General features: G+C 41.2%; 1 protein-coding gene across 1 annotated transcript in view; it reads right to left on the bottom strand.

Annotated features, from left to right (window-relative positions):
• The window catches only part of NUAK1 (NUAK family kinase 1), a 46,477-nt gene that overhangs the window by 23,107 nt on the left and 8,535 nt on the right, over window positions 1–14,835 (bottom strand). Inside the window, exon 2 of the mRNA XM_062492109.1 lies at window positions 79–199. Within this exon, the coding sequence (XP_062348093.1) occupies window positions 79–199 (121 nt within the window). The remainder of the gene's footprint in view (window positions 1–78; window positions 200–14,835) is intronic.

Consider the following 14,835-nt stretch of genomic DNA (forward strand, 5'->3'; position numbering starts at 1 on the left):
GGTTTGGTGCCCCTTCATGAACATCAGTTCTGCAAGAACGTAACAGAGCAGTCAGAGAGAAAAATCACATTCACTAACCTTCATATATGGTGATGATATGAGGGTGGCTGAGGGATGACATGATCTCAATCTCCCGTCTGATGTGAACCATATCTTGTTCATCCTTAATTTTGTCCTTACGAATGGATTTTATTGCAACCTATAAATTCAGGAAATCAAGCATTATTCTTGGAACTGAACAGATGCATCTAATCCACTAAGAAGAGTTCAAAAAATAAATACAGATGTTAGATGTTGGCAGAACATGGAATGACCAAAACAAACCTTTAAAATACAAACCTCTGTGCTCCAGCTCCCTCACTGTATAGCAGTAAGTACACTCTCATTACAGTAATGGGTGACATGAGGTTTTGGGCTCTTCAGGTCTTCGGACTTCACTGAGGGGGAACACAGCATCTTTTGGAAAGATCTCTGTGCTAGCCCAAGAACTCTCCTTACGCAAATGGCAAAACTCCCCAAGAGATTTTGATGGGAAGTACATTTGCTAGGAAGAAAAGAATTTCGAAAAGAAACTTTTGAGACAATTTCTCTGAAAAAACTTTGAGCTCTCTGATGGAACAGAGGCAGGAAATCCAGTGTGCTGATTATGCATTGATATCATGTTAATACCTAAAGGATCCCATTAACACAGGTTAGTCCATGGTTCTCTAAAGCAGGAAAACTGTTCAGGAGTTATGACTTATTCAAAAATCAGAAGAAATTAATCTTTGAAATTCACATCTAAACTTGCCCTCATATTAACCCAAGGCTTCAGGTCCTACACAACACTTATGCAATCACTGCAAAACCATATCCTTCCTGCATCCTTCCTCAATCAGCAAGCTTTTTTACAAGAATATCATGTGATCGGGTATCTTTCCAAAAAGCAGGGTGGGAACAGAGGAAGTGATAGCTGAACTTGCAATATAAATTCAAATTATAACAGTCCTTGTGAATGTGTGCATGCGTGTTGCCTGTGAAAAATGGACTTATCTGAACACCCCCATAAATAATCACGGAGGTCATATCATGCCCTGTGAGAAATGCAGAAGGCAACAATGCAGAGAAGCTGGTGGGAGAGGGAAGGTGAGGGCATTGTGCATACTGAATGGCAGCATGGCCTTTATTATACTCAATATTTACCCTGCATTGTTTTTTTAAGCTAGAGTTCAGGGAATAAATTATCTGATATCTTAAAATCAACAATATGTCTTTGAAAAACATCACTGACCTGCTGAGATGACCACCCTTCTATGGGTAAACCAAATTTGTGTCACTCTTTGCAGCCAACTACTGTGGACTTCTCCCGGGAAAATATTTGTAAATCTATGATCTACATTATTTCCTCAATTAGTCCAGAAAAAAAAAATTCACTGCCTACTTCAGTAATTGCAAATGGCATGACCAGTATTGTTTTCATTATATGATGTAGCATTGAGGATATTGAAGATAGAAGAGAAAAACTTACAATATTATAAAATTGAAATGTACATAAACAGGAGCCAGTTTAAAGGATCAGGTTTCCTACAAAGCCTTCAACTCTGAAAAACAACATTGTTCAAAAAAGCATTAAATACATGCCCCATCCCCTTGAATTCCCAAAGATTGCTGCATGTGCTTAAAATTAGGCTCTTGCTCAAGTGCTCCCCTACTTTGGGACAGCAGAACAAAAAGAAGTTAAGCGACAAAATGATTTACATGTTAAAACCAAAACAATTTTTTTTTCCTCTTGACCCAAACATTTGGAATAGAGATTTTAAAAGTAACAACATAGCTATACTCTTATTTACATGGCACATATTTCTAGAAAAGGTAATACAACAGATCTTAATTGAATTAGTGACCAAGATAACCTCCAAGTAATTCTAGAGATGGAAAAGACAACCAGCTCTAAAGATGACATTGGATTTTTCCTCTTCCCACGTTTGCACTGGGACTGACTGCAAATGCAAATATACCCTGTATACAGAAGGATGTGGGTGGCTCTTGGAGCAGTATGTGCATTCCTGCAAGAAATAAATATAGACATAGGCAAAAACAATTTTTTTTTATTAAAAGACAGCCTTGTACTTGGCTCTGAGGAAGAATTTAAGAAGGGTTTCATTGTCAAATATGCAACAGGGAGAAAATTCTTCCCCATTCATGGCTGGTAAAGTAATAACAGCAGCCCAAAGGACATGCCAATCTCCTGATAACTTGATTGTGTGCTTGACAGACAGGACTTTTGCACATCTACCCATAATGACTGCAACTGGCCTCTGTGGAATAATTGTATATACAAAACCACATTTTTAGATACAAAATACAAACCTAATTGAAAAGTGTGGTGGCACTTTGTAAATATATGTTGGGATCAATATTCTAATGCAAACAGATGTGTTGCCTGGGAACATATCTTTTAACAGGACCAGAGAGTTTACAGTCTCACAACCCATGCTGAAAATTAAGGCACCTTAATTTATAAAGGCTATTCCTAAAAGTCTACCCAAATTTCAAAGATGGTATTTGAGCTCTCCTGAAACCATCACTTCCCAGTTGCAGGAGTAGAATTCAACAGCCCAGCCAAAGTACTTGGGATTTTGTCAGTGACATCCAGGCTGCAACGTCTCATCCCAATATAAGGAAAGACTACATGCTGAAATCCTCTCTTGGGTTTTAACATCCGAGACTTTCTCTTCCCTCACTCAGCTCCTTCAGATCACAGTGACCAGCACTTGGAAATAAGGAAAGACAATTGGCAGGTATGAAATGACTTTTACTCCAGTGGTGTCAGTGGAGCCAGGGCAGCTCTAAGCACCCCCCTGGCCATGGTCAGCCCATCCCCTGCAATCCTGAAAACAGCCAAGAGCACTGTGTGGGAGGCAGTGCCCCTTGTACATGACCAGCACAAGCACTTGCATGTACAAGAGGTTTAATGGCATGCACTAACAAAGTAGTATCACTGTCTATTTGCACAGCACATAACCTGTAGCCATTCATTTTTAAACCTTGATATGCAAGCGGTGAAGCAGCACAATTTATCCACTTTCAGGAGATGAGGAAATCAAAACAGAAAGGTGACATGACTCCTAGAGGAAACAAGGACAGCAGCATCTCAGAGATTTCTGCCTGCCTCTTCCTCCCAAACTGTCCAACACACCACAGAAGTGCCTTATTCAATAAGCCATCTCCTTATTGAAGGATGGTTTCTGACACCTTTCCCCATGTTCAATTGCTATTTTTCTTCTCAAAAAGGGTGTCAGGAAAGTGAAAGGTTCAAAGGCATCTCAACGAATACTTTTCTCCCCATGCCATCTGCCTGGTGGCCTGCACAATCCCCAAGTGGATAGGTTCCACACTTCAAAAGCTACCAGCCATGCACAGCCTTGCTGGTGACCTGGTCCAAACGGCCAAACAGTGAGTGATTGGTGTCAGCAGACTGTCACTGCCCAGAGGGAGCATCCCAGAGCAGGATTAGTGGAGCAGGACAGCATTCATTCCAGCTCTTCCCTTCTAGGAAATGGATTTCTGTCAGTCAAATCTTTTACCTGCACCAGCTTGCTCAGACCACGTCAGCAAGAATACCTGGGCTCAAGTCCACTGATATGAAAAAAAACAACACAAACAAGAAAGCAGTCCAGTTGGGCTTTATTCAGGATTTAATGGAAACATTAAATCACAATTGCATTCAAGGTATTTTATTACATGTTTCATTGTTTTCTTATCTCTGAGCAAAATAAGACCCCTAGCTGTATATTATGGTATCAGACCATAAAACAAGCCGGTCTTCCAGGTATTTTCTAAAATACCAATAATGTAACTTCTTGAATGAAATTTATTTATTTCAAAAATATATTCCAGAAAATATATTTTCAAAGAGCACTTAGGCTTTTAACACCAGACAGAGCTGGCTCAATTTTTCTAAACCCCACTTACAGGACTGCTGCATGATGAACCTGAATAACTCCAGCATAATAGGAAATAATGTCAGTTGAGAAATACCTTATGAAAGAACTTGTTTGTTCATTCTTAAGGTTCTTTTATTTCTTTCTAGCCTGCTTTCTTGCTTTCTCTGAAAGCAGCAGCTTCACTGTGAGCAACATCAAAATTTATTAAGGGTCACAGCCTATGAATCAAGAGTACAGAAAAAGCAACACGCTTTTTTACATCAGCTACACTACTACTCCAAATATTCCAGCTTAATATCTGAAGAGAAAGTGCTGTTAGTCCCTCTGGTACCATCAAAACACTGTACTTATACCTCTACCACACTTTCCCAATATATTTTACTGGGTTTAGATGATTTAATTATAGCATCTTTAGTAACGTCACTAGTGGAGGAATTTGTATTTTTCCTAGCTTCTTGTCTTAATGAGAATTTCAGATAACTCCACGATCTTGCACTCCGAGAGAGTAACATATCAGATTCCTAATAATGAAATCTAAAGCCTCTTACCCCAACAAAACAGGTTCAAGTTCACCCAAAGCCCCTATAGACATAGTATCCAATCTGGCAAAACACTTTAGCACATGCCTAACTTCACACATGTGAGAAGGCCATTGACTTTTGTGGGACAGCTCACACATGCAGAGTTAAATACATGCATAAGCACCAAGGTCACAGCTCAAAACTAAGCCATGTGATGTTTCCCTCTGGGAATCATTACTGGCTGTGTGCACCAAAACCATCCCCAGTATCTTCTGCAGCTCTGATGGCTCCATGGGTCCCACACGTGGGGAGAGGGGAAAAAAAGACCATCAAAGATGGGATGAAACTGCCTCCACCTATACCACCAGTTCTGGTACCAGCCTCTGCTCAGAAGGAGGTAAAAAGAATACCCTCTCCAAAATCTATGGCACAGGCAGGGGTTGTGAGCATCTAATATTGCCAGGCACTTCCAAACTGCTCTGCACAAGCACAGCCCCAGCTTCACTGCTGCTCTGCCTTCCAGAAACAGATAGAAAAGAGGGAGCACAGCTTTTGGCTTCCCATCCCTCTGTGAGTCAGCTTGCAGAGTGTGCTGGGCAGGAAGCGTAGAAAAATAAATTGCTTTCTTCAAGGCTGCAATAAATTACTCGTTTCCATTTGCTGGAAAGAGGATTTATACTCACTCTCTGAACTGGTGTAGAGAGATTATGAAGTATTTTCCAACACACTTCATGCTTCTTTGCTTTTGTTTCACACAAATAACTGGAATTGAACTATGAATACTTCAAAAGTATGACAGTTGCAAAGGTTTCGGTACATTCAGTCATATCTTTGAGAGAAATGCCTGTCTTCCTTTTCAAGCTTCTTGGCTGCTTAGCAGAGCAAAACGGGTAGAATTTATTTTTACAGAGCTTGATCAAGATCACTGTGTACAGAAAAGTATCTCCAGGTCTAAGTATCTGGGCAGAGGGCATGGCAGGCAGTAGGTGCCCATTTCCATATCAAATCTCCTTGTCTGCTGAGTCACTACTGGCATCAACATTTACAGCTGAGAAAAAAAAAAAAAGGCGGTATTTTCATCAAAGTGAAAATCTGTTTCACTTGATTTCAGGAAGTTAGTTCATGCGTTTGTTTTAGTCTAATGAACCTAAGTTTGCCTTGTTTCCAGCTGAGTTGTGTGAATATAAATAAAGGTAGAACTAGCCATAGTGTGGTGTCACAGATTTTTAAGCAGCTGAGTCTGACTACTTAAATACCACAAACCACTGACCCTTCCCCAGCAATTTCTGCATGCAGTACATTCAGACCCATTGAAAACAATCTTCCACTCTCTATTATCTACCAAGGCTATTTTTAGGACCATAGTGAGATATGAACTGTTTTTTTCCACCAAGAGAGGCTGTGACTTTTAAGCTGGTTCCAGCACTTGCACATACCACCCGTGCTTGAACAAATTCCAGTGGGCTCTTGCAATAGTGTTGTGGAGAGTCAAAAAATGAGCATCAGGACAGAGAAGGAAGTTCCCTGAAAAAGGGAAACCAGCTTGCTCCCACTGAGTGATATGTTAAAAAAGATGCTTAAAGAAAATTATTAAAAATTATTTTCTTTGGGTGAAGAGGGAGAGGAAGGTTAAATACACATAAACCTCTCCTTTCTGAAAGCTGTGAACTGAATCCATTCCCACCCAGCAATGGGAAGTGGGTGAGCCCAGCCAGTTTCACAGCTCTGCTTCCTTTCTTTGAGACTCGAAGGTGGGAAGTGCAATGTGCCAAGTGCCAATGGGGTGTGGAGGTAAAGAATAGGTTGATCAACCAGGGGAGGAAGAGAAAGGGAGTGCAGAGGATGTTGGGGGGTGGGGAGAGAAAAGGTACATTGTTCTTTCTCCAGAGCCAAGTAAGAAAGAATATAAAGTCTGGCATCATATAATATTTTTTCCAGGGGAGTCTCTGCCTATGGCTCTTGGCCCAGACATCACCAAGCCAAGAGTAAAAGAAACAAAGCTACAAAATGATGTGGTCCCTGAGGTGGTTGCAATCAAATGATAAGGAGGGGGATGCTGATAATGCAGTTGTATAGAAATGCCACTTCCAGAGGCTGCACAAAGGAGAAAAAGGAAAGGCAAGGGGTAGGCTGAATAACTGTCTAACTGGCCTCTGGACCTTCCAGGTGGGAAGAAGGAACAGATACTCCCATGGAGAAATGAAGCATCCAAAGGGTTCTGAAAAGGTATTCTCATGAGGACTTCTTTTTGTAAGCTTCTTACCACATGATTATACCTTTGCTGTGTCCACTGTGTCCACAAAAAAAGTTATCTTGAGATTCCAGCCCTGAGCCAGATGCAGTACTAAACAGCATCATACAGGACGTGTGATTCTAAGAACGAGCTTCTGCACTGTCACACAAAACATTTCATGCAGTCACTGAAAAGCTGACAAAAGGCCACTCTGAGTATAAGCAAAATTAGTGCCTGGCCTTGTGCAATCTGCTAACACATCTCTGAGAGCTCTCCCTTTCAGGGAAAGAGTAAGGTTGACACAATGCCATTGTTTTGGAGATTGTTAATTTTCACATCCTAAAAGCCAGATCATCTCCATGGTGATACTGCCTGGGAGACAAGGACTCAACAAAATCCTTATTAATTATTTATCAGCAGCCCAAATCTATTGTTTGATACATTGGCAAACTATGCAGTAATCGGGGGAGTTGTTCAAAGCAGTAACCGGTGCCATTTGCACCTAAGTGAGTCTTTGCTGATTTAAATCTCAGCTTCTGCTCCACTTTGTTCCATCACATGTTTGCTCATGTCATGCACATTACCAAGGACAAAACACTGTTATTGTTGTTGCAAGCCAGCAGCTGCACACATAAAGGGCAAGGATGCACGTGTCTCGATGCACCTCTCAGGTCCATGTGCTTGTATGAGGTAAAGCTGCTTCACTATGCATGGTACCAGCATATAGCATATATCAGCATCTCCCTGTTCCATTCCCCTTTTCACAATGTACCAGACAGATTATATTTCTAAAAACCGAAGCTGATGTCACTACTTGTAGAGAAACTCATTCCTGTGCCAAGCACTGGAAGTCCCGAGTCAGTGTGATAAATGTTAAATCAAAATTCTGTTTGCATAAGCTGAGGCACAATGTGCTACTGTCTCTGGGAGAATGAAGGTATGATTACCTCAGGTTTAATTTCCCTTTTCTGGTTCTGCTGGACACATTTGCTGCTATCATATCATAAATGATGATTCACCAAGTGTAGAAGAGGAATTAACTATTCACAAACACTCAGCAAGAGGATTATATATTCTCTCTGGTTCCCCCTTTATCCACAGAGAATGATGTTTGTGGAATCAAGTTTTAATGAGCAGTAGATGGTACCAGATGAATACATTTATACTGTACATATATAAAGTGGGTGCCAGGAGGAACATACAACACCCTTCCTCCACTTCTTTCCTTGCCCCCGCATATGGTGCTTGTTATCAGGATTTGCGAGCACATTTCCTGAGTAACTGCTGCCTTACTGGGAAATTTGCATCCCTTCATTGTCTGGTACCCACTACCCTCAGCTATGTATAAAAAGCCTGGCATATTTACACCATGCATTCTCTGACAAATTTCCCTGGCAGATCTTTGTTCACTTAATGCTGACAATCTTTGCCTCAAGTCACCTATGTCAGAAATATAGTAAAAACCTTCTCCCTTCCCAAAAGATTTTTACATCACATTACTGGAGCCCTAAGTCATAGCACTGTTCAGTTCTAGAAGAAAGATCCTACAAATAACCACCATCCCAACCAATAATGATGCATCTCCCATAGTGATGCCTCAAGCTACCCCTTCTCAACCCTCCCCACTGTCCCAACAGCATGCTACCACAAATCTGCATCCACTTCAATCCTCCTTGATCCACAGTAAAACAAATTTGCTGTGGTAGGAGCAGAGGTTGCAGAAGATTTGTTGAGAAGCAAAGATCTGATATGACCAGGTTATTAAAAATGTTTGCAGCTGTGTCCTGTCAGGACTGGAGCCCAAGGCTGGTCTGGCATCCTGGGAGAGTCTCTATCATGCAGACTTCACCATCCTGGAAAAAAAAGAGTGGGACTGCTTACATTTTCTCTGATACACTTCTAAATGTAACTCCATATCCTCCATATCATGCACAGATCAATGGAAGACCATCTCCTTTCCAAAGTCTAATAACTAGACTTTGGAAACTCCCATTCAACTAAATACCTTCAAATTTTCAAGAAAAGATCATGCTCTGGCACATAAGAAATTAGATCAGGAAAGAAACTGGGGTAGGAGATTCCCCCAAGGCAATGGATGTTCATAACTGTAATTTAAAAATAAAAAAAAAAATAATTGACAGCCTCAACTATGGATCATTCTCCTTAATAACATTACCCAGCACTGAATGCCACATTCACTCAAAAGATGAAAACTGCATTTACAGTTCTTACATTAACTTCTAGTGAAGTTGCCAAGCAGATGTTTATTTTTGGCTTCCACATTTACCAAAGCCAAATGCTACACTGAGTTGGGATTTCACAAAGTCTAATTGCTTTTCTTCCAGGTTACAATTTTGTTGGAACAAAAAAAGGAAAAGAAAAAAATGGAAGGGGGGGAGGGGAAGGGGGGGAAGCAGAAAAAAAAAAGCTAACTTTTAAGTAGGAAAGAAACTGGTAGCATCCATTTCTATCATGTCTGTTTATATCATAGTTTACATGAGGTTAGAATTGTGCAATCATTATTGATCAACTTCCAAACACAGCATAGCTCCATCAAGCACATGTGCAAAAGAGGAAAAGTCACTGAAAGCAAATCCTGTGTCAGTCAGTCTTTTAACTTCTGCAAGTCTGTGTGCAGACTGTTTAGCACTAATTAAATTACTGGCAAGTCAGGATAAAGAGGAGTGAAAGAATTCACAAGCCCCAAGTTTACTGTTCTCAGTGTTACATGGGTATTACAGATCCACTGTCCAAAAACTGGAAGATAGATTTCACAGTAATTTTGGGGCTTGATCTCACAGCTACCACAGCTGCTGATGTAATGCAAAATGCTAACCTGAGGCAGCAGAGAGGGACTTTAACTCAACGTTGTTTTTTCATTGTGAATAAGCAGTGAACCACTCTGAAGTAATCCTCCAAAGCAAGAGTGCACACTGTTCAAGGCATCAGTTTGGGGATGAAACACAAAACCAAGATCTTGGCTATGTCATTACAAAAAACCCTTTATGATTTTCTTAAGAAGACAGGTATCTGGTGCCTGGATCTAGTTCCAGTTTGTAAATTACACAGTCTCCTGTAATTCCTCCAATAATTTAAATTGGAAATGGGGTTATTCACACCCTCTAAGCAACTGCTGCAAACTGTTACAATGTGCTGCTAAATAATGGTAACCTCAGCAGTTACCAGAGTCTCTAAAGTGATTTTACAGGTTCAGGTGAAAGGTACTACATCAGTAGTACAGCAAGGCTGGAATTCACATTAAACAAGGAAGAGGCTTAGACATTGTTTGAACTCTTAGAACCAGTTTTTTCCCAAGAAGCTAACTCACAGTGGATTTTCATTCATTGGTGCGTTCTGCTTGAGAAAGTTGTGGATAAATAAATGTAACTCGGCTTATTCTCTCTTTTCCACTGAAGTTTCTGCGAGTTCAGAGAAATCTCAGAACCACTGAGAGCTTTGCACATCTTTACAATGCCTCTTCCACCACAAATGTGAAGTCAGCTGGTATTATGTGGATCTTTTGATTTTACTCTCCTGTTCTACAGTCCTTCAGGAAAAAAAAAAAAAAAGCAGTGCTGTTTCACCATGAGAATTACAACAGCACAAGGAAAAAGCTTGGGAAGAGTACTTTTTAAAAGTAATGTCTGTACTTTCATGCACCACAACACTCACTAAAACTCAATACCATACCATTCAACCACCTCCAATTCCTAATTAACAGAATGAAATTTTTAAGTGTGGAGAGATTTTTAAAGCTGAATTTATAGACTTCAAGCTTTTTGATTAACATTGATGAGCAAAGATTCATTGTGCAGAGATGGTGGGCCACAGTAATTACATGATGGAGAGTCATAGTTTATGTTTAAACAGCAAAGAAGGAAGGGTTAATGACACAGAACTATCAGAAGCACCTGTATCAAGTGTACTTTCCTAAACTGATCTAAGGTGGATCAAAATATGAATGCCATTTCCTGTTGGGAATCTAGCAGACCATAAACCCACATCCTATCTGGAAAAATACTCTTGGACAACAAAAAGATTGGCAATCGTGTATCAAAGCCTCACCCAAATTATTTTGCTCCAGGGCTTACAGATCACTTTCAATATTAAATTTGTTTTTGTTAACACACTGCTTCAGTATTACATTGTTCTGCCTGGACATTACCTATTTAATGGTCCCTCCTGGGAAAGGACCATCTTAGAATTTATGACTGAATGGGGTGGAATTACTACAGCGGGAGGAAAGGAGTTTGCTAAGATTTCTTCCCCATCCGTCTCTGATTTCTGAGAAATATTTATACCCCCGAAGGTAGAGGAACCTCCTGTTGTTCCCTTCTGTTTATTGAAAGTAAATTAGCAGGGCCACACTAATGGCTCAGTGGAGAGAGTAACACAGGAACAGCAACACTCTCGCTCCCTGCAGCCAGTTGGGCTGGGAATGGATGTGAGAGGGTGAAGAACGAATTACACTTTCCTACAATTAAGTGGCGGTGATCCAGCAATTCTGCAGCCTTAAATGCATAATTCCAGCTTTCCCTGCTAGAAGAGGAGTTCACAACTGCAGGCAGTTGTTCTAAGTAGTTATGAGGAGTCTTAACTTTGGAGGGGAAAAAGCACAAAGCAATTATTTTTCAGCACGGAAAGCTTTTGTCCAAGAACTCCCGCAGACCCTTCGAGCTCCAGGACTGTTGCCCCCTTCTTCAACATCCACAAACACCTTTTTTGGCATGTGCTCTGCCTGGAGTCAGTTGAACAAGAGAGAGTTAGAACTCATGTTTCTGGGATCCCCTTGCCAGAAGCTAAGATGTTAGGTAGTGTAACAACAGCAGCCCAGGCTTCCCCACTACACACTGCCAGTGACCTTCACACAGACTTGGACATACCCCCTTCCTCAGAGTGAGGAGCAATTCCCATTCATGCTGCTCGGTCCAGAAACTCATCTCAGCAAGTCCACAAATCATGTCAGAGCAAACAGGACTATTAAAGCAGTGCTGCATAATGTGAATTGCTGTCCACAAGGGACTGGACCAAAAGACTGCCTAACCCACTTTGTTTAACTAAAAGTTAAACAATCCTGAAAGGGGAAGCTGCATTGAGACTCTGGAAATTACAACTTTAATCTCATTTGAGCCACACATTCCTCAGTCAAACTGCAGAAATAATTTAAGAACCAACTCCCAAATAAGACATTTTTCTACATTTCCTACACTTCCTGGAAATATATTACTTCCAGTGCTGTGAAGTAAAAGTAGACTTATTAATTTACCCAGGTTAAAGTTCTTCCAGTAGCACCAATAAACTCTAATGTCAGGCTAATTATATGCATTTCAGCAGTTTTGCATATTCACATTGCTCAAAGCAACATCACACAACACCAGTGGAACACCGATCACTTCCAGCTCAACCCCACAAACCATTCGTGCATATTGCATTCATCACTCACTCGCACTGCACTGCCCGTGGCAGGAATCCATAGTGCTTCCCTAAAAACACAGCAAGCTTCATTTCCCTTCCTTGGGCATGCTTTAATACAGCTCCAAGGTGCCAGATTTTACTGAGTTATTTAAACAGCGTCTAGAGTTTTGCTGGGCAGATAAGAAGAATAACTTGGGTGTGCAGTAAAACAAAGATATAGCTGTTTGTGCCAAACATTCAGTTTATGGCAATACTTCATAGGAATTATTCCCCATAACAACTGAACTGTCATATCCTACAACTACATCCCAGGCAACCTCCCAGCTGAACTCACTACGGCTGCTGTCTGATGTGCTCTACATACAAACACCCAGAACTAACCAGATGTTCTCTATGTAAAACATTTGGTTTGAAACACGCAGTGCTTCTTTCCAAAAATCCATTACATTTGTTTAATGGACTTGCACAGTTCAACTAAAATATCCTGGAGCAGACATTTGACTGCAACTCTACTCTACAAGCCCCATCTGCAAAAAGAAAAAAAAAAAAAAAAGAGAAAGAAAGAAAAAGCAAATGAGACTGCTTTACATGATTTATGCTGTCTTTATGATCAGCCAGTTCATAAAATACAAGCTCTGCTCTACAGACAATAACACAAATCGCTTTCAAGTATATTGTTTAGTCCTTGCCTGTGTTAAACAAATATTTCAATTGAAACAAAGGGCCAAACTCTACTCTTCATCTTACAAGCGTTAACGCAACTGAGAGCAGCATTTTACCCACGTACATCACAGGGGATGAAATATTTTCGTTTTATGCTCAGTGAGTGACATCCAATAATGATAACCAGTTACGCTCACAGTTGAAGAGTTTTCCTTTCATCCAAGAAAGGCTCGAAGGAGGTTGAAGTACAGCATGAAATCCTTCTCCCTGATAAATTCCTTGTGAGCAATGCAGAGCCCAAGACGAGGCCTATCACAGGTTCCCTTAGACCACATTTGCATAATTAAATGCCAGACAGAAAGGGAGAATGCTTTGTTTTACTGAAACACAGGTAGAAAACTCTCAAACTACACAGAAAAAAACCCTGTAGCTGAAAAGGATGGCTAGTCTCCAGCCTGGATGAAATGCACTGCACAGTCCAGCTAAAGGCCCTCATTCCTGCCAGGTTGTGCTGACACAATGGCAATAGAGTTGTATCAAGTGGCACTCAACAGTGATGAGCTGTCTCCAAGGCACAAAAGACAATTTGAAAATTTGAAAAATTGGCACCATCCCTTCAAAGCATGACTAAAGCCATGGAGGAGGACATTCATTTTAAGAGCAATTTTCCTGAGCTGTTTATACCCCCACAAGGAATGGCTCAGCACAATGCTGGAGCTGTGGCTGACCTCGGCTCTCCCCGTGGCTCCACCACAGACTTTCCAGATGAACCTCAGGGAAACCACTCACCTCCTAGATGCCCAAAGCATGGTTGTAACAACTGGCCCCTACAGGAGTTGAAGCTTAAACCCACAGATCACCATTTAATTCCTTCACCTCATTTTGATACCCTGAAGAGAATAAAAAAACACGACAAAGGAAGAAGCATGAAGGATGCTACTCCTCACATACAGTCCCGATTAAAATGGTATCTTCCCAAGACGGCAATGTGAGCATCTCCGAGTTACATCCCTACACAAATCAGCTAAGCCTGCATTGCCTCCAGCAGGTATTTACAGGAATTTTCCAGGTTCCATGCCACATGGCATTAGAACACGAACCAGATGGGAAGGTTGTGCTCTCCCCTCTTCTCCCAAAGACCATTGTATTTCCTCACACCAAAACAACAGCCTGCTGAATCTGCTGCACCAGGTGTCCCCAGGCATCTCCAGGCACCTTCACTCCTCCTTCCTGAGCTGCACACTGCTGGGGAAGCCGTAAAGTTTGATTTGTGCAGAGTAGCAGAAATATGCAAATAAGTGACAGCTCTGAACATGTCCCTTTTCTGCTGTTTCTTTAAAAAATGCTTTGCTGTCTTCCCCATCAGACTTGTGTGCAAAGGACTTAACCTTTTTGTGTCAACAACAAAGTGCCATTTAACAAAAAGGAGCATTAGTTTAGCTACCACACAGCTCAAAAAGATATTTCTAGCCAACCCTCATTGCTATCTTCTGTGATTAAAAACATATTCACACTCATTTTTAAAGTAACACTTGTAGCACAAATAAAGGGAGCTATCTTTCATTATCAGGCATTTAATAGAGATTAGAAATATCTTTAATAGAGATTAGAAATATCAACAGAGATCAAATGCCTTATTGCGCAAAAGAAACATGATATGAAGGCTTTGAGATCTCCACCAGCAGGACCCCAATTTTTCTGATCTACCAAGGACTAGCTAAATTTAGTCTCTGAACTTGGTATCTTTTTGCAGGAACAATAAATTACTATTTTTTTAAGCCTAATGTCCCTTAACTAGTGTCGTTATTCTGAGGCTGCTGCTCAGGGCCAAACACACTGACTCAGCTCCACGGCCCAGCCAGACATTGGGATAATTGCAAGTCCCTCAAGCCACCAGACCTCAGAACAAAGACACTGCTCCAGCCTTAAGTGGTCCCGCTGCGCCAGAGGGGCTCTGAGATCACCACAGGCCAAGGCTACCCAGGAAGGAGAGGCAACAGGGAAAGCACAGCCTGCCAAGCCCGATGATGCTTCATCACAGAGGCAGCCAGCCCCACACAAAGTGCAGCAGACCCTC

The sequence above is a fragment of the Cinclus cinclus genome, chromosome 4 (genome assembly GCF_963662255.1).
Source record: "Cinclus cinclus chromosome 4, bCinCin1.1, whole genome shotgun sequence".
Classification (NCBI taxonomy): Eukaryota; Metazoa; Chordata; class Aves; order Passeriformes; family Cinclidae; genus Cinclus; species Cinclus cinclus.